The 26,580-nt window shown below is 46.8% G+C and overlaps 1 protein-coding gene and 1 pseudogene across 5 annotated transcripts in view; one reads left to right on the top strand and one right to left on the bottom strand.

The window, feature by feature from the left end:
- The window catches only part of SCUBE2 (signal peptide, CUB domain and EGF like domain containing 2), a 79,703-nt gene extending 57,962 nt beyond the window's left edge, over nt 1-21,741 (bottom strand). For 2 of the 5 annotated variants that reach the window (XM_064365191.1, XM_064365194.1), the window contains exons 1-5: nt 21,539-21,659; nt 19,963-20,085; nt 12,386-12,511; nt 7,422-7,556; nt 2,438-2,563 (exon numbers count right to left, since the gene is read on the bottom strand). In XM_064365191.1, coding sequence (XP_064221261.1) covers nt 2,438-2,563; nt 7,422-7,556; nt 12,386-12,511; nt 19,963-20,085; nt 21,539-21,659 — 631 coding nt within the window. Of the gene's footprint in view, nt 1-2,437; nt 2,564-7,421; nt 7,557-10,939; nt 11,100-12,385; nt 12,512-19,962; nt 20,086-21,538 lie in introns of those variants that run through there. The other 3 variants (XM_064365192.1, XM_064365193.1, XM_021675137.2) reach the window with 2 other exon arrangements.
- Nucleotides 21,742-24,729: 2,988 nt separating this feature from the next.
- LOC105720008 (keratin, type II cytoskeletal 8-like) lies at nt 24,730-26,202 on the top strand (annotated as a pseudogene).
- The last annotated feature ends 378 nt before the right edge of the window (nt 26,203-26,580 follow it).

Genomic DNA, 26,580 nt, shown 5'->3' with positions numbered 1-26,580 from the left:
TTAATGTGACATTAACCAGTAATTATTAAGACTATGTATGAATGCATTGATGATAGGCCAAAAGAAAAGCCAACTACAAAACTATCTACTCATCAAACTGTTAACTGTGTTTACTTCTGGCAAGGGAAATGGGAGGGGGGAAACTGCAGGATTTCTTTTTTTTTTTTTTAGATGGAGTCTCGCTCTGTCACCCAGGCTGGACTGCAATGGCACAATCTCAGCTCACTGCAACCTCTGCCTCCCAGGTTCAAGCGATCCTGCCTCAGCCTCCTGAGCAGCTGGGATTACAGGCACTCGCCACTACGCCTGGCTAATTATTGTATTTTTAGTAGAGATAGAGTTTCTCCATGTTGGTCAGGCTGGTCTCAAACTCCCGACCTCAGGTGATTCTCCCACCTCAGCCTCCCAAAGTGCTGGGATTACAGGCGATGTTTTCTTTATATGCTTTGGAGTGTTTGCATTTTACATAGGCCCTTTGTAATTTTTCTAATTTAAGAGAACTAATTACATATTTGTGGTGTCCTGTGATTATAGGTATCTAAAAATTGTGTATGCATACAAACAACTGAATAGGAATATGAAAAATTGAAACAGCTGGTTATGTGGTGAGATTCTAGATCTTATATTTTCTTTATTAATTCCTCAAATATTATAGCATTATTTGAGCAGTGCTATCTTAAAGACATTTAAAATCTTTAAAAACAAGCTTATAGGCACTCCCCCTTCAGCAACTGTCCCCTGAAAGACTGTGAAATATTAAGGGTCTTACCCCACAGGGAGTCTTGGAGGGCCTGGGTACTCCTTTCAGAGATCTGGAGGTGGGATAAGTGGTCTCCACTCTGCAAAACCCACTGGAAGCCCCCAGGGACAGCCTGACTTTGAGGGGTCCTAAGAGCCTGTCAGAACCTGTTGCTTGAGTGTGATGGTGGCACCAGCCCTGGCTTGGACGGCTTTGAGGTGGCACTCTGCTTTGTGAGGGAGACAATGGAAAGAAGTCCCTCACCAGCGAAACTGTCCCCTCATCTCTTACTCACCATAAACCCCCATCCCTACCAAATGGCCAGGGTCTTCTGTCCATGGCTTTGGGAATGTTCCTAAAGGGAACCCCTCAGCACTTCCCCTGGCATAAATCATGATTTAGGAACGCCATGGATTGCCAGTGGTTTCCTGTTTCACGGGTAGAGTTTTGTTACTACATCGTGGTGCTGCAGCCGCGGCCGATCGTGTAGACCACTCATTCACCCACGCATTAAACACGTGTGCTGAGCACATCCCACATCAACACGCAAGTCAACCCAGAGCTACACGACTGAGGAAGGTGCTGTGGGAGCCAAAGTGCGAAATGGCTGCCCTGTCTGAAGCACCCCGGAGGCTTCTGATAGCAGAGGATGGTAGCATGGGGATCAAGAGCACAGCTTTAGAGCTCAACAGGCCAGGGTTTGAACACTCATTTGCTGCTCACTCCCTGTGTGACCTTGTTGTTTCACCTTCTGCACAACTCTGGCAACTGAAAACGTGTGTAATAATACCGAGCTCACAGGGCAGTGCTTGTAAGAATTAAATGGGATATGGCACATCTTGAGACAAGTCTTTGCACACAGTAAATTCCCCACCAAAAGGTAGCTATTATGCTTATCCTTATTAGAAGTTAAACAGAATATTGAAGGTTGAGTGAGAGTCCACCATGGCAGGAAGGAAGGAGGGCTTGGGAAGGGCCTGGAGGCATCAAAGAATTTGGGCTGTTCTCCAATGCAAGAGGCCTAGTGTCTGCGGAAAGGAGGCAGAGGCGGTGGATGAGGGAAGCAGGGCCTGGTGGCAAAGAGCTGTGATTGCCAGATGAGGAAATTTGGTTTTATTCTGTAGCAACAGGGAGAACTGCCCCACAGCATTCATGTTCCTTACTCCTGAAGTTCATTTCCTCCTGAAGAGTTCCTTTTAAAATACGCAGTGGCTCACATGTGTAATCCCAGCACTTTGGGAGACCAAGGTGGGTGGATCACGAGGTCAAGACCAAACTGGCCAACATGGTGAAACCTCATCTCTGCTAAAAATACAAATATTAGCTGGGCATGGTGGCACACACCTGTAATCCCAGCTACTCAAGAGGCTGAAGCAGAAGAATCACTTGAGTCTGGGAGGCGGAGGTTGCAGTGAGCCGAGATCATGCCACTGTACTCCAGCCTGGGCAACAGAGTGAGACTCCATCTCGAATAATAATAATAATAAATACAGAATAAAATATAGTATTATTTCCCTTCCCTAAGGGAGACTATCCTTCTGCAGTGAACAAGTACTTGGTAGATGTTGGTATCCCATGCCAGCTGCCTTCCCTGCTGCTACAGCCGTGCCTTGAGGTGGTGCTTCTGAGCTGGGCCACAGAAGGCAGCATCTGGAGTACGACGGTTCCCATGGCAGGTGCACACTGGCCCGTACTTACAGATGCAGTCTCTCTGGTTCTTGGCCAGCTCAAAACCGGGCCTGCACTCACAGGCGACGCTGCCCCTCGGGGCCTCCTTGCAGATGTGACTACAGCCATGATCCTTATTCATGCAGCTCAGACCCTCTGTAAAACAGCAGCACACAACAGGTGATAGGCTGTGGTCAGAATCCTGAGCCCTGGGAGAGCAACAAAGAGCTAAGGAGAGGCCCACAGACCTGTCTGCCTAGGTCTCCATCAGCCCCTCATGTGAAAAGTATATGTCATTAAAATCAATCTGGGTCAATCAACAACATGAAAATTTTCTTCTGTCACCCAAGAGATATGATGTCTCAACTCTCCTAATGAGATGGGAGCCCTCCAACACACTGGAGCTCTCCATCTGGTACAGGATCAGGGCCTGCTGACCCCAGGAACTGCTACTCACACTCTTATCTCTGCCATGTCTTTACCCAAGAGCTGATCAAGAATGTAAAGAGAAAAGGATAATCCTCCTAAGAAAAGGTGCAGATAGAATGATCAAGATTCTCAATTTTTTCACATACTCCTGAAGATAATTTTGAAAACATTTCAACTTCCCTCTCCACCCCCACCAATCCCACCCCTTGGAGGTAAGGGTGACTGTGGCATTTTGGCATTCTCATATGGACCACATGTCCAGGGATCTCTCTTACGTGACCACCCTCAGCTACTCCCTTGGTCCCTCCCTCAGGGCATAAGCCTCTGACAGACAGTGTCACACAGCAACAGCAACAGGAACAGAGCGAGGGAGAGAGTGAGCAGAAAGAGAAGGAGGGAGCGTGCTCATGCACTTGGTAGCTGCTGTACAATTCTGAGGTATACTGTAAATTACTATTAGGCTCAACCTTGTAGTAATGATGGTGGGAAGGGGAACAGTTGCTTCTGTTCCTGCACAGCTCAGCACACATCTAAATAAGGGGGCACTAGCAAGATAAATGCCCATGTGGTATACCAGCATTCTGCCTCATCTCAAAACCAATTCTTTGAGATCCTGCTGCCTGCCAGCATCCTGAAGGAATTCTTTTCATACCTCAGAGTATTTTCAAGACATCAGCTCAGTTTGTACTGCATTATTAATTACCTGTTCCTATGTTGCTTCTTTGTGTTTGTGCAATGCAACTCTAAAACATCTCTGAGTAGGGACTTGGTTGTTATTGGCTCTCTACTGAAGAGACACTCTCTGATACTAGAAGGGCACTGTTTTCAACACAAATACAAAGAGGTTGCTTTCACTTCTCTAGAATCCAACACTCTTCTATATTGTGCCCCTAAAACATTGGCCAACAGGTTCTAATGAAGTCAAAGTTCTCTCTCCAGCTCCCACGCCAGAGCTGTCAAACTGTGCTTAACTGGAACAATTGTTTTAATACAAACATACAAACAGATGCCATTCCTATTCCAAAAGACAGTGCAGGGGTTAATATACCCCGTACTTTCCGGAGTCTCTCTTAAAACCTTCTTGCTCTTTTGCCTGACAGTTATGAGCTGTTTGCAGTCCAGCACTCAGTCTGTTGGTTGCTGGGATTCATTCATCCATGCCAAGGGTGGCTGTCAATTAACACAGAAAGAGACTTGCACTGGATTGGTGGAAAGTTTTCTCTTGCTCTGGTTGGTAATTTTTGAAGATGTGATTTGCTCCCCAGTACTGAGATGGCGTGGGAGATGAGAGCAGCCTCCAGAAGCAGTATTCTGTCCTTCTGAGAAGGCCCAGCAAGCACTGTGTTTGTCCTTGGGTCAGCAGAGCATGGGAAATAACCAGCACTCGCGGGTAAATACAATAGTGCCCAAGCAGGAACACCTGGAAAGTACACTCCCAAACAGGCCAGCTGCTGCTGCTGCTGCTTTTTCACTCTGTTTACAAGTCTGTTAAGACATTTACAAACTGACCTTTACTGCCTCAGAGTAATTCACCTACACAAGAAATACTTCTACATAAGAATGCCTGTGTGCCAGATGCTGATGTGATACACTGAGAACCTGCCACCTGATGTCCTGCCACATCAAGCTACACCTGAAGTGTGATCTGGAAATGCTGAAGAGGTGACCTCAAAGCCTTTCATAGTACCCTGACTTAAAACAAGACCACTGCTAGGGTGAGCAGATTAATCTGTTCCAAACAAGGCAGCCCAGCAAATGGCCCTAGCTCTTTCCAAAACTGGCTTGGTTGTCAAGTTTGGGATGGCTTGTTCACCAGAAGGGAAACAGCTCAGAAACACCGAAAATCCCCCATTCTGGTGCACCCCAAGATCAGGGTTCCACTGAAGATTATTTCTGGAAACCAAATAAAAATATGCCTTGTGAACTAGGAGGAAAACATGACACAAAATGGGTAACAGGCCCTGCTGAAAGCACAGCCCCCGCTTCGCCACCCTGACACCTTCCCCATTGCCCTGAAAAGGCATTAGTACACCAATTAAATATTCTCAGAACACACAAAACAAAAGAGGAGTGCTCATTCTGAGAGCCTGAGTACCCATGAATAGGAACAAAGGCGGGCCGGGGGTGATGTGTTTCTCTCCAGCCTACCCTCATTATATGGGTGAAAACACACAGTATCTTTATCACAGCTTTGGAGTCTCTAAGGATAAAAAAAAAAATCAATATCTTGAGCTTTCCCTCAGAATCAATGATTATGATGCCCTAAAGAACATTTTGTAAATATTAAAAACAACAACAGCACTAGAAAATACTAGCTTCTTGTGTTACCTTCTTTTAATCACTTTTAAGGTATCCGCTGTGCGTTTTTAAGCCTACGATTTCATAGAGTTTAATGTGCACACCAGAGAGAAAATCCTAGAAGAAAACTTTTTACACGCTGTTCTATTTGAAGTATCAAAACCCTAGGATGAAAAGGTTCTCCGATACCAATTGCTATAATCTGTTGGCTGACACTCCCATGAATTTGCCAAGCAATCAGGTTGAAACACAACATAAAATCACAGCGAGCACTTCCAGACCACAACTCAAATTCTTGGATTTTGGTTTTAGTTCCAGACAAAAATGTCCGCTTTAAATACTCTTCAGGGGATCCAAGAATGTCTGAATTGTAGAAAATTTAGAAAACACAGTTTGCAGAAAGAAACTGCATTTGTATTTGCTTCTGTTATGAGGAGGCTGTGTCTCTAATCAGTCTGGGGGCTTGCAGGAGGGGAGAGCAAGGCTGAGCCAGGGCTCTGGAAGTGCAAGGGTAAGAGGTGATCTTAATCGCTACCAGCTGCTTTGTGACTGGGTAGGACTCAGACTGAGAGTGCTCAAGCAAGGCTTTACCTGCAGGTCCCACATCCCTCCCCAGCCACCTGCAGAGGAAGCCAGAGTGACTTCCCAGGAAGCAGCTTTGAGCAATCAAAAGGAGAGAGATGCCCTGAGATTCTGATCATTCTGTGTCATTGGCCTCCTGATTCCCACCTCGAGTTCAGCCTATGTCGGACAAGGGTGCAGGGCACAACAGTGACCCCAGAGAACCTGGCAGGAAAATGAAACCCAACTGCTATTTTATCAAGGGCCACACCTCGCACAAGATAAGAAATCTGCCTGATTAAAGCCAGTGCGTGTGACTTCCCTGCCCTGAATACTGAGAATGAGCAGACTCCAGGTGATGATAACCATCAAACCCATTGGTCCCTGGGGGTTTCTCTGATGATTTTTCTTAGGAGCCAAACAGGTGTTCTAGTTAGGTATAAGGTATGAGCCCATCATCCTTGGAAAATGAGACAAAAATAATCTTCTCTGAAGAAACCCTTGAAAAGTTACTAAGACCAGGATTAAAACAATCCACAAATTTGTCATTACACAGTAGAAGAACTTAAAATGACCTCGTTCTTAAGTTATGGGAAAGAATAAGCAGCACATGCCCAAAGGGGTTAACGGGCTAATACTTAGGGCACTTCCCTTAAAAATAGGCAGATGCAACCTCCAGAGAAACACAGCCACCAAAATGTGACTCTTTAGCATAATAAAGAGCAGGTAAGAGTTAAAAGGATGACATTCAGTTAAAAATAATGGGCCACATGTATTTAATGCCTCTTCCTCTCAAGAATCTACTAAGTAACAGAGGAATTAAAAAAAGGTATAAACTCGGCCGGGCGTGGTGGCTCACACCTTTAATCCCAGCACTTTGGGAGGCCAATGTGGGTAGATCATGAGGTCAGTTCAAGACCAGCCTGGCCAACATAGTGAAATCCCGTCTCTACTAAAAAGTACAAAAAAATTAGCTGGGCATGGTGGTGCATGCCTGTAGTCTCAGCTACTCGGGAGGCTGAGACAGGAGAATCACTTGAACCCGGGAGCTGGAGGCTGCAGTGAGTGAGCCAAGATTGCACCACTGTACTCCAGCTTGGGCAACAGAGTGAAGCTCAAAGCAAAGAGAATGAAAAGAAGGACATCAGAAGAAAAGAGTTTTCAGCAGATTTATGGAGGAATGGTAAATGGGGACATCTGCACAGAGAGTCTAGGGAGAGAGCCCTTCTGCCCCTCAGAACTCAAAAATGCAAAGAAGGAAGAGCCAGATCTAGCTTGGGGCTGAAAACAGAGCACTTCATTGAAAGTCTGCATGGGAAGGATCCAGCCTCCTCCCTACCCGCCCAGAGCAGGGAGCAGGCTGACACTGGTGCTGTGGTTTTCAAAACCTTTTTGAAAAACTTGGCAGATCATCCACTATATTGCTCCTGAAACATCTAGTCATATTTGAAATGCATTCTATGTAAAGACTAGAATCAGAGAATGTGAGAGTTTGAAAGGACCTCAGAGCTCACCCAGTCCAGTGCACCTATTTTGCCAGGTGAGGAAGTTCGAATAACTTGCCCACGGTTACCCAGCAGTGGAGTCTGGACTCGTCCTCAGGCCTCCAGACTTTCTATACCCTGTGCTTCCCCTCTAGAGTCAGTGTGTGTGTGCGTGTGTGTGTGTGCACAAGGGAGGGGTCTCAGTTGTGACTCTGCCCCCATCTACAGTGGAGCAGAAGTACCTTCTGAGCGGTGAATGCAGGTGTGCTGATTGTCACTCAGGAAAAACCCCTGCTTGCAGCAGCACTCATAGCTCCCCATGACGTTGACGCAGGTGTGCTGGCAGCCACCATTGTTCTCCAGGCACTCATCCACATCTGGAGGGAGAGAGGAATTAGTCTTTGCTTTGGTTACTGTTTCAATGACTCACCCCACCCAGCAGCTCAGAGGCCCTGCTAAGCAAAGATGAGGTCCCTTTTCATGTCCCTGCACCACAGAAGCTCTCAGAATCAAAGCCAGTGAGGTCCACAGATGATTGCCCAGTTCTTTCAGGTCTGGGGCTCACTTGGCCAGGACCACCACAGGAACACAAGATCATTAGCTCAGTAAATATTTGTTGAACATCTTCTCTTTCCAAAGCATGGTGCTAGAGGAGACAGCAAAATGTAGATGAGGGAAGATAAAATCCTTCCCTTGGCCAGGTGCGGTGGCTCATGCCTGTAATCCCAGCACTTTGGGAGGCCGAGGCAGGTGGATCACCTGAGATCAGAAATTCAAGACCAGCCCAGCCAACATGGTGAAACCCTGTCTCTACTAAAATTACAAAAATTAGCTGGGTGTGGTGGTGCATGCCTGTAATCCCAGCTACTTGGGAGGCTGAGGCATGAGAATCACTTGAACCCAGGAGGTGGAGGTTGCAGTGAGCCAAGATCACACCACTGCACTTCAGCCTGGGCCACAGAGCGAGACTGTATCTAAAAAAAAAAAAAAAAAAAAAAATTCCTTCCCTCTAGAAGCATGCCCTTCAGCAAGAGACAAATATACAAATGGTTCTGAGATAAGGTAAAAGGTGGTACCAAGGAAAGAAGTCCCATCTTGTGGGTTATCAGGATGAGTTAAGGATAAGCTAATGAAAGAGGGGCCCTTAGGATGTTCCAACTATAAAGGAGGGGAGAAGGGATTATAAGTGGAAGAGAGTGTGAGCAGTAGCACAAAGGCTGGGAGGCATGGAGTATATTCAGATTATCAGTGGGTCAGCCCATTTGGCTGGAGCATAGAGCACATGGAGGAAGTTTACAGGAGATACAGCTGGAGGACAGACTGGGGTCACACTGCGGGATCTTGATTACCAGGCAAAGAAGTGCCTACTTAATTTGGGAAGCAGCTGGGAAGCACTAGCGTAGGGCAGAGTCTGGCCCTCAATTTGAGAAACACAAGGCAGCTGCTGAGGGCAGGACAGAGGGAGGGGAAGAATGGGCAGCCTGGAGTCCAGCTTCACACATGCACCTGCAACAGCCACAGCTAGCGCTAGTGGGGACAGCACTGGGGCTGCCGGGGATGCTGGGAAGCAAGGTGGAGAAGACGACTGGGTGGACAAGGTGCCTGCAGGGCTGGGAGCCTTGTGGGCTACAGGGTGGGCATAATTAGAGGACAGAAACTTGACACCGAGGCCTTCCAGAAGGGTAACAAGGAAGGCCAGTGCTGGGTACAGAAATGGGAATGGAGATATGGTTGCCCCTGAGCCCCAAGGCAGGGGGGTGATCTGTCTGAAATGCTGAAATGTAGGGCTAGGTCCAGTAGGCAGTGGCAAACCTAAGTGGGGAGGCTGGACGAGAATCTGGAAATGTAAGTACAGCTTTGTAAATCTTTTATTTGTAGTTGCCTGATGATAAAGTGGTGGATGTTGATGAGCGAACAAAGGCAGGAGCGTGGGAAGGGAGAGAAAGGGAGCAGAAGGGAGACGACAGCCAGAGGTAGAATCCTGGACCCTATCAGGGGCAGGGAGGAGGCAGAGGAGATGGCAGTAGTCCCAAGAGCCTCCAGGGAAGGAGCCAGAAGAAAGGTAGGGAGGGAAGAAACCATCTGCCACACTGTCAGGGTGGCCTCAGGGGACCTTCCTCCCACTCTGCCTGTGATACCTGGTGCACAGCTGTATTGATACACTTACTGACTTGCAGCCTCAAAATCCTTTACTTATCTACCTCCACTAGATTGCAAACTCCTTGAGGACAGAGATTTTTGCTTTAATTAGCACAACCCTGGAATACAGCAGGTGTTTATTAACTATTCAGTGCATGAACAAACAAGCAGGAAAGCATAGCATCACCCGAGCCGAAGAAGAGAAACTTTCAGAAAAGTCTCAGACAACAAAGGCTCAAGAAGAAGGCTGATATAAAAGCAATTTATTTTCTCCAGTCTAATTTCTCATGTGCTGATCACTAGCTCCTGGGCATATCCATTAAAAAAAAAAAAAACCTCACATTTAAATATCTGTTATCTGGTTTCAAGCTTCAGATCTTACAGTTCATCTGTCCTCCCACACTACGGAGCAGATGCCTGACTAAACTGATGGGACTCAAGCCATCCCCTAAAGCCTATCAAACTTGCCCTTTTCTATGCCAAAGGGTGAAGGAAGCACATTCCAGAGGATGAGCCGTGCTGGAACACCTGGCCTAGGTGTTCCACGGCAAGGACTCAAGGCGACCAGGAGAGGTCTGTCTCCCTGAATACCAACTCCTGGATTGGCTGCGAGTAAAGGCGTGCTCCCCTCTGAGCTGCCATGCCCCCACCCCCATTTTAACCCCCAATTTCTTTTCTCCAAAGCAGTCAGAAATGTGTCATTCAGCTGGCTGATGCACTCTGGTCGGATAAATACAAAAGTGTGTGTCCAGAAACACAGATGTCTATCACTAAGCTGGTGAGCTTCTCCAGACCTGGCTATGTGTCAGAACCCTGTGCCTGGATGCCACCTCCAGACAAACTGACAGAGCCAGTCTTGGATGAAGTCTAGGTGATGGTGCTTTTTAAGCTTCTCAGTTGATTCCAGTGTGCAGCCAGGGTTGAGAACCACTGCTACAAAACCAAATCGCTACGATGAGCTCCCAGACACTCCAAACATAAAAACTGAATGCAGATGGGGTGAGCTGTATAGAGGAGCTGCCTTTCATTTTTCAGACTTGCATGCATTCAGGATCTTGAAGTGCTCTGTGTTCAGTGCCAAAGCTAAGTGGTGTTTGTACCCTGTGTCTTCTGGCTAATATATTTGTGGCTAATGTGTGGTTAGGAGGCTAAGGACATTTAAGGTGTCATCTCAGAGAATGCAGGAAACTGCCACTCCTGAGAAGTTAGGGCTCTAAGCTTCTTTCTTGCCACAAACTGGGTCAACCCTTTCAAGTCTGAATGGTGGGGAAGTGTCTATGTGTGCTGGGCCTACTCTTCTAAATGTATTTTATTTTCTTGTACCTTCCTTTTAAAGAGTCCTTACCCGCTTCAGAAATACTCAGTAGATGCTCAAGGTCTCTCTGCAAGGAAGGTCCTTGGTACTGAGTTCACAAAGAGATCTCACAGAGGGAAAATGGAGATACTCTGTGTTAATAATATCTGTGTTACTGGCAAAGGCAAGAAAAGACTCTGGTCTCAGGATTTCCAAGCAGGCTGGTACTCAAGAGCCACCCACCAGCCCTTGCCCAGGTTCCTAGCCCCTATATGGTTCTTTTTTTTAATTTATTTTATTTTATTATTTTATTATTATTTTTTTCACCTGCAACTGTCTTTTTGTAAAGCTCAATGTTCTTGCTCTTAGGAACCTCACACTTCTCCCACCCTGGGCTGTGGATTACAGCACAACGGTAATGACCAAGTCTGCCATCAGATATGCATCCTCCAAATGCCCTTGTTGTCAAGTCATAGGGAAATTTCCCCTGAAAATGGAAGAAAAAAAAAGCAACCCATGCGGTATGCTTCCCAACAAATCACACACTGAAAATGATTTCACTTGTCTGAGTTTTTAATTAATATTGATTCCTGCTCTCAGGACTGTCTCTCAAATATGCCTTTTTTGAGACTGTCTAGAAAGTTACTGGTGTTCTAGCCTGCGAACAAGTCTTATTGGCAGCTGCAGGCTTGGAAAGACATGTGATGTGTCACCCAAAGCCCGAACTCTCACACAGGGCACAGACAGAAAATAACAGAGTCCATCAGGGTGGAGTTCCAGGTGACACTGACGTGGGATAAAGTCATATGAGGGTTAAGTCCCAAATGGAAATAACCTCTCCTCCACTCCAGAGCCCCAATGCACAACACACAAGTTCCACCTGTACTTTTTCTAGTTCCTTTTGTGCAGATCTCAAAGCATTTAATCAAAGGGCCCTTCCTACTGCACCATAAGTGGGGATCTGAATGGCTGTTCCCACAGAGCCAGGGCCTGGCTCCAGTGCTCCTTTGTTGGCCAAGTAGACTTCAGCAGGTTATCCATACAAAGGGTCCTAAGTGTCAAAGGACCCTGATGTCATATTTTCCCATGATGTTCTTCTGTACAACTAATACCAACCTTTAAAAGCAAATCACAAATACCTACCTGCCAGGTATGCTGCCTCCTTGAAGACTGTCCAACACTCAACCCCATGCAGATGCTAGCTGCTTCTAAGTTCTATTTTATTACTGGCATAAGGAATCAATGTAAACAACACTTTGTAGTCACTAACTCAGGGAATAAAACTCCAACAGATGTTTCTGTTTTGTGGAATACTAGGAAGATGTTCATGGAAGATTTCTGCTTTATTTTCTATTTCAAGGAAAAAAAAGGGGGGGTCTAGCTGGCTGTAACCCCAGCACACATTTGGAGTCTTTGGGACAAGGAGTTTTTCCTAATTCTAAAATAGAAACTTATAGCATTGAAAAAACTGGTAAGTCAGGACTCTCAACACAAGACCAAAGAGCTTAAAAGGTGACAAGTGAACTCTAGAAAGTCAATGAATAGTAATGACGATGTCACCCATCTCCTTGGACTAACAGAAGATTTATGTTATAGATGATCACATAAAACTAAAACATTTTACTTCACTTTCTATCACAGAGTCTAACTTATAAGGGAGCAGAAAACACAAGGCCCTGAGCCTGTTTTTGTCTCCATGAGAAGGCCTTCGCCAAAGGAAAGAAAGGGGTGGGAGAGTGAAGGAGAACTGGCATTTCCAAATGCCTTCCTTACCAAGACAATTATGACCGTCATGAGACAACATGAAGCCATCAAAACAAGTGCAACGATAATTGCCTGGAATATTCAAACAGTCATGGACACAGCCTCCATTGAGCTCATTTCCACATTCATCGATGTCTGAGGAATAAAACAGAAGTTAACCAGACAGATGCTATTTCTTTGATGTGAAGACGTAAGCACTTACCTTTTAACCAGCCATTCCACTTCTAGGAATCTACCTGAAAAGACATCTCTAAAAACAGGAAAACAAGTATGCACAAGGTTATTCACTGCAGTGTTGTTTCTAATTACAAAATACTGGAAGCAACCTAAGTGCCCATATATAGAAGAATACTTTAATAAATTATGGTACCTCTACTCCATGGACTACTATGCAGCTGTTAAAAAAGAGAGAGAGGGAGAATGAGGAAGATCTCTATGAACTGATCTGGAGTAATTTCTAGGCTATACTATTAAATGAAAAAAATCAAAATTAAAAGTAAGAAAAAAGAAGATACAAAAACACACACAAAATTTCAGGACACTTTTTTGCAGAACTTGACAAGCTTATTGTAAAATTTATATGGAAATTCAAGATGCAGAAGAGCAAAAATAATTATGAAAAAGGAGAACAAATTTGGGGGACTTTAACTTACTATAAACCTACAGCTATTAAGACAGCATGGTACAGTCATAAAGACAGATGTATAGATCAATGGAACAGAATTGAGAGTCCAGAAATAAATCCTTCTACTTATGGTCACTTGATTTTAAAGAAAAGTGCTAAGGTACTCCATTGAGAGAAATGCTTGTCTTTTCAACAAATGGCACTGGGATAATTGGATATCTATATTTGAAAAGATGACTTTAGACCCTTATGCCATGTACAAAAATCAACTCAAAATGAATCAGAGATCCAAATATAAGTATTAACAATATAGTTTTCAGAAAAAATATGTGAGAAAAATCTCTAAGATATTGAGATGGCTGGGCATGATCCTTGGGTGCACTTTGGGAGACTGAGGCAAGAGGATCAATTGAGCCCAGGAGTTGCTGGCCTGGACAACATAGTGAGAACCCATCTCTACAAAAAGTAAACAAAATTGGCCGGGTGTGGTGGTACATGCCTGTAGTCCCAGCTACTTAAGAGGCTGAGGCAGGAGGATTGTTTGAGCCCGGGACGTTGAGACTGCAGTGAGCCAAGATCGCACCACTGCACTCCAGCCTGGGTAACAGAGCAAGACTCTATCTCAAAAAAAAAAAAAAAAAAAAGGAGAAAAAAAGAAAAATGTTTAACACATTGGATAAGGTTAAAATTTCTTTGATATAATACCAAATATACAATCATAATTTTAAAAATTAATAAATTGGAGTTTATCAAAATTAAAAACTTTTATACTTCAAATGATATCATTAAGAAAATGAAGACAAGCCACAGACTGGTAGAAAATATTTGCAAATCACATACCTCATACAGAACTGAAAAAGAACTCCTACAACTCAATAAGAAGATAAATAGCCTAATTTTAAAACTGGCGAAATATTTAAATAGACATTTCAGCTAAGATGATATGCAAAATGGCCAATAAGCACATGGAAAAAATGCTCAATGCCATTAGTTATTAGGGAAATGCAAATTAAAACCACAATGAAATACCATTTCACATTCACTAGAATGGTAATAATTAAAAAGACGACAATAATAAATGTTGACAAGGATGTGGAGAAATGGGAACACATACATTGTTGACAGGACATTGACGGGAATGTAAAATGACATAGCCACTTTGGAAAACAGTTTGGCTGTATCTTTTCTTTTCTCTCTGTAAATGTACAGTTGGATATAATTAAAACAATCATAATGTTGTGAAACCACCATTCATCTCCCTAACTCTTTTTATTTGTAAAATGGAAACTCTATGCCCATTCAACAACTCCTCATTTCCTCTTCCCTGTCTTTCCTCAGGCCCTGGCAACCACCATTCTACTTTATGACTCTATGATTTTGACTACTCTATGTATCTCATACATGTAGAATCAAACAGTATTTGTCTTTTTGTGACTAGGATAATGTTCTCAAAGTTCCACCATGTTGTAGCATGTGACAGGATTTCCTTTTTTAAGGCTAATATTTCATTGTATCACGCCTGTAATCTCAGCCACTTGGGAAGCTGAGGTGAGAGGATTGCTGAGCCCAGGAGTTTGAGACTAGCCTGAACAACACAGCAAGAGCCCGTCTCAAAAAAAAACAAAACCAAAAATATGATCTTGTACATACCACATTTTGCTTATCCATTCATCTGTCAATAGACATTTGGCTTGCTTCTACCTTCTGGCTAGTGTGAATATAGATGTAATAAAGTAAATATGCACGAGTACACAGTGGTGTAAATTAATAAATAAGTGGGGAAGAGGGAGAGATCTTCCTTACAGAAGAATTTCATTTAATAGATGTTTAAGGAATTAGGGAAATGCAAAATCACCAGGAGACGCACATCACAGTAATAATTATTACAGGCAAGATCCACAGTCAGATGCTAACATGAGTGGATGAAGATTGGAGGAGAAACAGGATATTGGCCTCAAAGTATCTGCCTTAAGAAATATATCTATTGTGAAGGGCAAAAAAAAAAATAGTAATTTTGCAGCAGAGAAATGCAGTAAACACCATCTTGCTCAGGTGACCAAGGTTAACATCACCAGGAATGGGACGTGTTGACATCACGTGCCCATGATGTGCTACACTGAAAAGGACACAACATCACCTCTGTAGCAGCCTTGCCAAAAATTTATAACCTCAATTTTATCATGAAAAAAAAACAAGATATTATCTTGTCATATCAATTATTGTTTTTTGAGACAGGGTCTCACTTTTTTGCCCAGACTAGAGTGCAGTGGTGCCATCATAGCTCACTGCAGCCTCAAATTCCTGGGCTCAAGTGATCCTCCTGCCTCAGCCTAGGCACACACCACCACACCAGCTAATTTTTTCTTTTTTTTTTTAGAGACAGGCGTGTCGCTATGTTGCCCAAGCTTGTCTCACACTCCTGGCCTCATGTAAGCCTCCCTCCTTGGCCTCTCAAAGTGTTAGGATTACAAGCATAAGCCACTGTACCTGGCTTCATATCAATTCTTATAATGACTAAGACAAATGAAGTGAGCAGTACTCATCAAAAGTGTCAACATCAGGAAAGACTGAGGAACTGTCACAGATTGGAGAAGGCAAGAGACACAACAGCTAATCTAATATGGGACTTTAATTGGATTCTGGAACAGAAAAAGGATGGTAGGGAAAAATGGTGAAATTTGAATAAAGTTTATACTTCAGTTAATAGTATTGTGCCAATGTTGATTTCCTGGTTTTGATAACTGTACTATGGTTATGTAAGTTGCTAACATTAGGGTAAAATGAGTGAAGGGCATATATACACACATACGAACTTGGTACTATTTTTGCAACTTTTCTGAAATCTAAAATTATTTCTAAATAAAAAGTTTTTTAAAAAGAAAAATATAGCACTTTGTACAAAGACCAACTTTAGATTCATCTCTATTAAACCTGATTCAATTTCTTTGTTTTTTTGTTTGTTTGTTTTTAAGACAGAGTGTCTTGCTCTGTCACCCAGGCTGGAATGCAGTGGTGTAATACGGCTCACCGCAGCCTCCACCTCCTGGGCTCAAGTGATCCTCCTACCTCAGCCTCTGGAGTAGGTGGGACCACAGGCACATACCAGTACACTCAGCTAACTTTTTTGACTTTTAGTAGAGACAAATGTTGTCCAGGCTGGTCTCAAACTCCTGAACTCAAGGTATCCTCCTTCCTCAGCCACCCAAATCGCTAGGATTACAGGCATGAACCAATTCAATTCTACAAACTGAGAAGTATGACCATATAATAAGTATTGATCACTGAGACCCTCCCCCAGAGTCTAGGAAACAAGCGAAGATCATTTAGAATAAAGATTATCTAAAGCAATGTCTGAATCACATTATTTTTAAACACACTTATTCAGGGCTCACACATTTCTTCAACATTTTGGCAGAAGAAAACTTCATGGAGGATAAAATTCTAGTCATGCTGAGGAAACCTGGTCCCCATCCCTGAACTTAAATATAAGTAGCGAAGCTAGCAATAATCACAACCCAAATGATACCATAGGTTGGTCCCAAGAGGCTTAAAAATTAATAGGCCAGGCCAGGCATGGCGGCTCACACCTCGGCACTTTGGGGGCCAAGGCAGGTGGAATATGAGGTCAGGAGATCGAGACCATCCTGGCTAACGTGGCGAAACCTCGTTCTACTAAAAATACACACACACACACAAATAGCCTGGTGTGGTGGCACGCACCTATAGTCCCAGCTACTCGGGAGGCTGAGGCAGGAGAATTGCTTCAACCCGGGAGGTGGAAGTTACAGTGAGCCGAGATTACACCACTGCACTCCAGCCTGGGTGACAGAGTGAAACTCTGTCTCAAAAAAAAAATTAATAAGTCAAGAAATGGATAAAGGAGCTTCATCTTTGTATATCTACATCTTTGAATCTTTACAATCCTCAGTTCCTCTCCTTTTCCTTCTTGGGAGAAAATTTCCATTTATGTACTCCTATAGCACAAAATCCAGACTAAAAGGGATATCCTTACTTACTAGAATTATAAATACTACAAATATTAAAAGATAAAATTCTTCTAGGGTTTGAGTTCAAAATGACAGTGCAAAGGATGTATGCTTACTGTAAACAGTGACTACCTGTGGATAAACGGATGGGAGGCTCTTTAATTCTTTATTTTACACATTTTGTATTATTTGACTTTTCTTTTTTTTAAAGATGGGGTTTCACCATGATGGCCAGGCTGGTCTTGAACTCCTGACCTCAGGTGATCCACCCACCTTGGCCTCCCAAAGTGCTAGGATTACAGTCGTGAGCCACCGCACTCGGCTATTTGACTTTTTATAACAACAACCATATATAATTTTAAAATAAATAAATAAATATATGTATATATATTTTATATATATATATATATATGGCACAATACAAGTCAATCATTAGTTATTTTAAACTAAATAGTAGACTTTTAACAATCAACTATAAACTGTTAGCAATTCAATTTCATCTGAAATATATCAAACTCAAAAACCAAGAGTAAGGAAACTCTTGCCACTTGTCATTTAACATCATTTACTAAAAGTGTACTTTATCCAAATGAAATCAGTGTCATGGTTTTGTGCCACTAGAGAGTACACAGCAACTGGAGGACATGAACTATACACGTAGTAAAGAAGTAAACACTTTTTTTCCAAAGCAGGGTACCAACATGTGTGAATTCCAGTACTACAAATAGAATATTTAATACAGAGAGTGTGTGGTATGGAAGAATCAGCAGAGAAACGTTTTGGAGAGAGATAGCCTGTTGGCCTCCCATGACATAGGGGAGAGAGAGAGAGAGAGAGACAGAGAGACAGAGAGAGAGAGAGAGAGAGAGAGAGAAAGAACTGCTTCATAGATGGATCACCAACCCCACTTGCCATGCACCTGACCAGGAGTATACCTTCTCTGATGGGAACGGCGGGAGCCCCACTCCTCATGCACAAAGGGGAGCTCCCTGAATGATTTCCCAAGGGATGTCACCAGATCCAAACTTGCCCATTATAATCCCATCTGTTATTCACATTTGCTATCTATATGTTCTTTTGGTCTTCCCTTCCTTTGTAACAAAGTTCATTTTAAAAATCCCATCTCTTGTCTCAGCTATGCTAAGAAGACAAGGAGATGGGTGGGTAGGGAAGATCAGGTCATTGCTACAATACTGCAAAAGCCTCTGACAGTCACCTACCTACCTGGTCATCTGCACATTCTGTATCTAGATACTTCATTTGTGGGTTTGTCTATTTGTTGGAAAAGACTTTGTGTCAAGGTGCTAGTGACTGAGTCCATCTTACACAGTCACTTATTCAAAAACAAGACTGTTTATTGAGTATCTACCACATACCAGGCACCGCTGTAATAACAGTATTACACACTGTTCCAATACTTAGAAGCTTTATGACTCAGAGGCCACAGCATGAAACAGATTGGTTTGAAACATCAGGATCTGAACACTAGGCCATTAAATGGCACCAGAACAGACACTCATTAAAAGTTTTCCTCCTCTGGGAGGGCATAGTGGCTCACGCCTGTAATCCCAGCACTTTGGGATGCCAAGGCCAATGGATCTCCTGAGGTCAGGAGTCTGAGAACAGCCTGGCCAACATGGTGAAACCCCCTTTCTACTAAAAATACAAAAATTAGCTGGACGTGGTGGCAGGCATCTGTATTCCCAGCTACTCGGGAGGCTGAGGCAGGAGAATTGCTTTGTCTTGAACTCCTGGCCAGGGAGGGGGAGGCTTCAGTGAGCCAAGATCACGCCACTGCACTCCAGCCTGGGCGACAAGAGCAAAACTCTGTCTCAAAAAAGTTTTCCTCCTCATCTAAATAAGTTAATATGTTTTTCAAAGTTTGTGTAGCTTTAGATCCTGCAATTATTCAGAAGATCAATTCCCATAGAAGTTAAGCCCAAGTTATAAAGAGTTTAAAACCTCTCAAAGTGAAAAGGGCCACCAACATGCTTGTCAAGGTTGGGTCCAGGAGCAAAGAGGGATACACAGAGATGAGTTCAGTGCTCCTCATCTAACTTCTTCACATGGGATGACTATATAGACAGTGGGATATCTCACCCATCCAAAGAGGGACAGCAGGGGGCTGGGTAAATATGAGAAATGCAGGGCTGGGGACAGAGCTGGAGGTGGAGACCTGACTTTCTTTCACCTACAGGTGAATTGTGTGATCATGATGGCACCAAGTCCTCTGGCCCTCAGTGTCCCCATCTGTAAAATGAGTAATGCGATTGGCCCAGAGCTACCTGAAGAGCCCAGCCAGTTCCAATGTGTCATGATTTCTGTCTCTAGGAAGAGCCTCAAGGGTCCAGTCTCCAGCCAGTTCTGAACTTCATAGTTCATGACTCTAGTCCAGATTGTAAAATGGCAGAGTCCAAACTACAGGTTCTCAGACCTGGAGCTCTACAGGCTAAAATGTCCCTCTGCACATATCTCTCCAGAGTGAACTTGTAGCTCCAAACAAGGAAGGCCCTTGGTGTACTCTAAGGCTTGGCATGTTGCAAAGCCATTGACAGGATGGAGCCTCCTGAGCTGGAAGGGGAGGGCAGGACTCTAGCACTCAGACTTCAGGGCAAGGGTACAAACCACCCCAGGGAGGCGCAGGATCAGCCCTGCTCTGGCAGGCATGGCTCTCCTAATCAGCATGGATGTTTACTTTCTGTCCCAAAATGGAGTGGGACACATCTTTTTTCTTTTCCAGAAGCTAGATAAAAGGCATTTCAGAGCCAGATAAAACCACATGAGCAGCTCTGAGGAAGACCTAATGTTTCCAGACCAAAATCTGAAATGTATTTCAGAGAGTAGATGATATGATTTGGGTGTTGGGGAAAAGGGAGAGAAGGGGCAGCACTTTTAGCAACATAAGTAGCCACTGCAAGAACTAAGGAGGTGGGAACTTCCCTGCTGTCCCCTCACATGGTCCCCAAGGCACTTACCCTCACACTGCCTGCCCTCCCCTTGGTAGCCAGGCTTGCAGGAGCACTTGTAGGAGGTGGGTGTGTTCTGACACAGGGCGTCGGCATGGCAGTCATCTAGCCCTTGGGCACACTCATCCACATCTGCAAAAGAGCACAACTGGCACCTGATACGGACTCCCAGCCAGGTGTGATCAGGCCTCAGCCCTGTCTAGCATCATCCCCACCAGCCTATCCCATTTCACTCCTCACCAGCTACAACTGCTTGGGACACCTGGAATGAACCATACTGTTTCTGGGCCCCTGTTTCCAGGAATAGCCTGTACCCTTTATGTGAAATTACCCCCACCATCACCTACTGGCCTTTAGGACTCAGCTCAAATCCACCTCCTCCAGGAAGCCTGCCATGACCCTCAGTGTAGCTGCCCCCAACCAAGTGCTCCCATATGTATGTCCTTGCATGGCACACGTCGTGCAGGGTTGTTACTGTCTTCCTGCCTCTCTCTCCACTAGTCAATGTCTTGACAACAGACTGCGTCTGTGTCCCTTATGCCAAGCCAGCGCAGTACCTAGCCAAGCAGCTGTCTGTCAGCTTTCTCAGGGCTTAGAGCAAGCTTGTCCAACACTGCCTGTGGGCTACATGCAGCCCAAGACGGCTTTGAATGTAGCCCAACACAAATTCGTAAACTTTCTTAAAACATTATGATTTTTTTTTGTTTTAGTTCATCAGCTATTGTTTGTGTTAGTATATTTTATGTGTGGCCCAAGACAATTCTTCTTCCTCCACTGTGGCCCAGGGAAGCCAAAAGATTGCACCCCGCTGTTTTAGAGTACTTGGGGGAAGCCTGCCCCGGGATCGGAGCAAATGCCATCCTGAACTCTCAGATGCTGAGAAGCGGCCCCCTGCACTCCCACCCCCTGCCCATCCTCTCAACCTGGAAACCCGCCTTGGCAGAAGTGTTTGCTGGGTTGACACCACTCCAGGATGTTAATTAAAAACAAAAGTTTTTTTTGAAAGTATTACAAGTCCAGTTAGCACAGCACGTCCAGAGTTCTCTACTGAAAACCTAGGCTTGTGGCTGCTTCAGAGTAACTCCCAGATCCTCAAACAGGCGCTGTTCGCTGAAAAAGTCTCCGGAGCACCCCCTCTCCTCCAAGTCAGCAGCAGAACTTCCAGTCCCCAGAGAAAGAAAGGGCAAAGCTGCCACGGCCTCGCGGATGTGTCCGGCCCGGCCCTCAGTTTCCCCACCTACGCTGAGGCGTGGGACCCCGAGGCCCGGGTCAGCACCCTCCTGCCTGCTCCCAGCGACCGGCTGACTAGCAGGCGCTCTGGAGGCATCCCGACCGGGGCGGGAACTGTCAGCAGCTCCGGGTCCGAGGCCGGGCCGCGGGACTCAGGCCCCGGGCCTCTGGCCCCAGCGGTCGTGGCGCCTTGGCCAGGCGGATGGATGAGGTCCCCGGGGAAGCGGAGGTCCCGCGGAGCTGCAGCTGCCAGCCCCCGGCCCCGCGCGCCCAGGTCCGGACCCCGTTGGGGACCTGGACACCCTTCCGGGCCCCGCCCGCCGTGCCAGGTGCGCCTCAGCGGCCGGACACTCACCCTCCGGAGGCCCCGCAGCGCGGCCCCGGCCCGGCGGGACGGCCCCCACCAGCAGTAGCGGCGGCAGCAGCAGCAGCAGCGCCCGGGCCGCCCCGGGACGGTTGCGGCCCGCGACCCCCATGAATGGCGCGGCGGCTGCGGGCAGAGGCGGCGGAACGCGGGCGGTGGCGGTGGCGGTGGCGGCGGCGGCGTGGGGAGGTGTGTGCGGGCGCCCTGCCCGCCGCCGCCACCCCCGGCCCGGCCCCGCCCGCCCCCCGAGCCCCAGCCTCATTTTCACACGGTCCTCCTCGGGCCCGGGTGGGAGGCGCGGTGGAGGGGGGGCAGTGCCGCCCCGCCCGGCCTCCTCCCTTCCCCTCCCCGGCCCGGGCGGAGGGGGTGCGGCCGCGGTGGCCTGAGGGCTGCTGTCAGCCTGACTGAGCCAGCAACACCGTGCCTCGCGCCCCGCGCAGCCTCCGCACGGAGCCTGCTGCCCGCCCCCCGCAGCCCTGCTCCGCTCCAGCGCTCGGAGCGCCTCCATGCCCCGCCTGTTCCAGTGCCCTACAACCCGACCCAGGCCCTCTTGTGAGGACAAACAGCCCATCTAGACTGAAATATTTGGGCGCACCATACAGTCACCAAACCCCAAAGCTCTCTTGGGGCTTTTCACGTGGGAGGTGGGAGTTGAAGGGAGTGAGGGTGACTTCCAATTCAGGAAAACAGCTGTTTGAATGGAGAGGGTGACCCCGCTTCTCTGCCCACCGCAGCACAGGCTCTGCACCCTTCTCCACACTGCTCACCCCAGGCCCTCTGGGATCCTCCATCCCAGAGCCCTGAGGGCACTGGTCTACTTGTCCCACTGTGGGGCATGCTGGGCCTAGAATCCCTGCAAACTACTTATATATATCTCAGGGCAGCCTAAAGGGAAGGGGGCTAGAGGTCAAAGGTGAGCCACCAGGGACAACAGACAGCCCCAACTTTGCCCGGAGTACGGGTGACATTTATGATCACCTGAACTCATAAACATCAGGTCTGGCCAGTTGCAAATGCAAGCAGTGCCTGGCACCTGGCCCTCCCTGCAAGACAGTCCTTGCAAGGGAACAGGTACATAGGGTCTTCTCATAACACCCTAGCCACGGATGGCTGGAGCCCAGTACACCCAACATCACTCCAGGAACAAATACAGTAACAATTTCTGGACACAACCAAACATCACACTCAGGGATAGTAATGTTCTTCACTGAGCTTCTCTGTAGTTATTCAATTTTCTCCTGTGAATATATATACACACATATATGTGCATATGCAGGCACGCGCACACACACACACAGACACAGACAGACACACCATTTCTTTGGCAATCAGAAAAAAATAGATGTCACCAAAAAATCCCCACCTAGCTCATGCACAAAAACACTTAGGTCTTCTTGGGGCCCATCCACAGCCCAGAGCTCCCAGTCTCTGCACCCTCAGCACCCCTCAACTGCCATCCAGCCCCCGAACACACCCACGGGGCCCAGGCTGAGCCTGACTCTGGGCTGCGGCTAGTGCAGCTGCTTGATGTTGATATCTGAGAAAATAACTTTTCTGTAGCTGTTTTTCTTTTGACCTTTTCATCCCCAGTCAAGGCAGGCAGGTTGCATCCCTCTTTCTGTCTGTACCTCCCTCCCACTCCCTTTTGTTTGGGGCTGAGAGAGACACTCAGCTATTTCTAGTCATAAGGGTGGTTTTTACACATTTGTAAATCTTCAGTGAGTGAAACGTTCTCTCCGCCTTTGTCTTTGTGTCCTTAATGGTAGCCATAAATTACCGCCTTCTTTTCTCTCTGCTGCATCAGGCTTCATTGCTTTTGAAATGATCAAAGTTATTTCTTTTAAAATCCAACGAGAAACTGCCCATTGTATGGCACAGACCTCTTTAGCTCCAGTCAAAGCATATAAATACATAAAGCTGCCCATTAAACTCTGGGGGAGCCTCCTGCAGTGACTTGTGCCTAGTGAAGATATCAGACGTGCTGTTCTTCCCCTTTACCTTTCCCTAACTTTATCTTTCAGTAAGAACACAAATTAATAATGATAAGACTCAGTGTCTTTTTGCCTAAGAGGGTCAGTTTTTGTTATGTTTCCCAGAAAAGTCCACCACTGGCACAGATCTCAAAAAATGTTCTGCATCCTATTTGGTTTGCCCCGACATCTATACAAACATACTTTCAGCTGTTGGCTCCCAGACGCCTGGGCAACCTTTCTGACACTTGAGATTAAAGTCAATATGGTTTACAACCGGGAGTTTCCATAGGGAAAGGCTCCAGGGGAAAATTGTGTCCAAATGTCAGTGTTCTCAGTGTCGGGAGGGATTTGGTTGGTTCTACTCTGGCTGCAGGCTGCCCTCTATTGTCCGGCTGAGGTCCCTACAAAGTTCTCAGAAAGGCCTCAGGCACTGTCCCTGGACTGAGGCTAAATCTCCCTCTTCCTCTCCCTGTCTCCTCTCCACAGGCTGAGAAGCCATGAACTAGGCCTCAGGGGTGCGAGGCAGCCCAGCCAGTCCAGTCTCACTGGTGTGGGCTTCTGAGGAGGCTGAAGAAAGCCTGGTAGTGGCCAGCCCTGCGTGTCCCTGAACTACAAGTGAGTAGGTGCCACCCTGCACTCACGGGACACGATTCACCACAGCCACATCCCAAAGAGAAAAAGGGAAGCTTCCCATTCCAGCTTTTCAAGCAAAGGGCCTGAGATTCGCTCCGATTGGAAAGCCATCACGTTCTCATCCCTGAATCAATAACCATGGCAGGGGGAATGGAATGAATGGATTCAATTGTCTTAAGTCTATTCCCACCTTTCATGACCCCCCAGCAGCCTCTGACACGTGGACTACTTCTCCCTGGTGGAAAGTCTCCTACCCTTGGTTGTCATCACGGCAGGCAAACTCCTGGCTTTCCTTCTACCTCTCAGGAAACGCCTTCTTCACCATCTTCTAGAAATCCTCTTTCTACACCCTCTCCCTGGATGGTTCGCTCATTCCCTTGATTCCATAATATCAACCTCCAGCCTGGATTCGTGCTCTTGGTTCAGTCCCATGTATCCAGTTGCCTACTAGACACCACCTTGATCTCCGCTAGAGCCCTCCGACATGTTCAAATGGAGCGCGTAACCTAGAAGCAGCTTCTCAGCTCCTCAAATCTCTGCCTGGTTCAGCCCGCCTATCTCCACTCTGCCTCCACCATGTTCATCAGGGTGACCCAGAAGTCCTACATGGTGTCCACCTCTGGCCCCCAGGCCTTAAGCAGCCGCTCCTACACGAGCAGGCCCAGTGCCCGCATCAGCTCCTCGAGCTTCTCCCGGGTGTGCAGCAGCAGCGGCTTCCGGGGTAGCCTGGGTGCCTGCATGGTTCTGGGTGGAGGCTATGGTGGAGCCAGTGGCATGGAGAGCATCATAGCCATCATGGTCAGCCAGAACCTGCTGAGCCCCCTTAAGCTGGAGGTGAACCCCAGTTTCCAGGTTGTGCACACCCAGGAGGAGGAGCAGATCAAGACTCTCTACAAGTTTACCTCCTCATTGAGAAGGTGTGGTTCCTGAAGCAGCAGAACAAGATGCTAGAGACCAAGTGGAGCCTCTTGCAGCAGCAGAAGACGGCTCGGAGCAACATGGACAACATATTCGAGAGCCACATCGACAACCTTCAATGGCAGCGGGACACTCTGGGCCAGGAGAAGCTTGGCAACATGCATGGGCTGGTGGGCAACTTCAAGAACAAGTAAGAGGATGAGATGAAGGAATAAGCATACAGAGATGGAGAATGAATTTGTCCTCATCAAGAAGGATGTGGCTGAAGCTTACATCAACAAGGTAGAGCTGGAGTCTCTCCTGGAAGGGCTGAATGATGAGATCAACTTCCTCAGGCAGCTGTATGAAGAGAAGATGTGGGAGCTGCAGTCCCAGATCTCAGACATGTCTGTGGTGCTGTCCATGGACCACAGCTGCTCCCTGGATACAGACAGCAACATTGCTGAGGTCAAGGCCCAGTACAAAGAGATCGCCAACGGCAGCCGGGATGAGGCTGAGGGAATGCACCAGATCAAGTATGAGGAGCTGCAGACACTGGCTGGGAAGCAGGAGAATGACCTGCATTGTCCAAAGACTGAGATCTCCAACATGAACCGGAACATCAACCAGCTCCAGGCTGACGTTGAGGGCCTCAAAGGCCAGAGGGCTTCCCTGGAATCCACCATCGCAGACACCCAGCAGCATGGGGAGCTGGCTGTTAAGGATGCCAATGCCAAACTGTTGAGCTGGAGGCTGCCCTGCAGCGGGCCAAGCAGAACATGGTGTGGCTGCTGCGCCATGGAGCACCAGAAGCAGATGAACCAGGAGCTGAAGAACATTGAACTGGCCCTGGACATCGAGATCACCACCTACAGGAAGTTGCTGGAGGGCAAGGAGAGCTGGCTGGGGTCTGGGATGCAGAACATGAGTAACCATCTGAAGACCACCAGTGGCTCCCCAGATGGGCTGAGCTCGGCCTACAGGCGCCTCACAAGCCCTGGCCTCAGCTACAGCCTGGGCTCCAGTTTTGGCTCTGGTGGAGGCTCCAGCTCCTTCAGCCGCACCAGCTCCTCCAGGGCCATGGTTATGAAGAAGGTTGAAACCCGTGATGGAAAGCTGGTGTCCGAGTCCTCTGATGTCCTGCCCAAATGAACAGCCATGGCAGCCCCTCCTGTGGCTGCCCCAGGGCCTGTGGGGGAAGCCGCTGTGCAGTACAGCACAGGAACAGGACACCCACCTGAGGCTCAGCCCTAGCCCTAGCCCTCAGCCCACGCTTCCAGCTACAAAGTAATTCAATTGTTGTTGGTGGTTGTTTTTTTTTTTCCCCAAAATAAACCTGAGCTAGCTCTGCCGACTGTCCAAAACAAATAAACAAGCAAACAAAAGAACAAAAAATGGAGCTCGTCTTCCTCAAACCTGCTCTTTCTCAAGTGCTCTCTCTTTTAGAAAAGAGCACCACCGTTCTGTTAACACCAAGTCAGTGGGTCGGCGGTCATCTGGGACTCCATTATCTCCCTCCATACCACATCT

The sequence above is a fragment of the Aotus nancymaae genome, unplaced genomic scaffold, assembly GCF_030222135.1.
Source record: "Aotus nancymaae isolate 86718 unplaced genomic scaffold, 86718_ANA_hifiasm-v0.15.2.pri h1tg000059l, whole genome shotgun sequence".
NCBI lineage: Eukaryota > Metazoa > Chordata > Mammalia > Primates > Aotidae > Aotus > Aotus nancymaae.
Note: the sequence above shows the minus strand (reverse complement) of the source record. Positions and strands in the feature narration are given on the sequence as shown.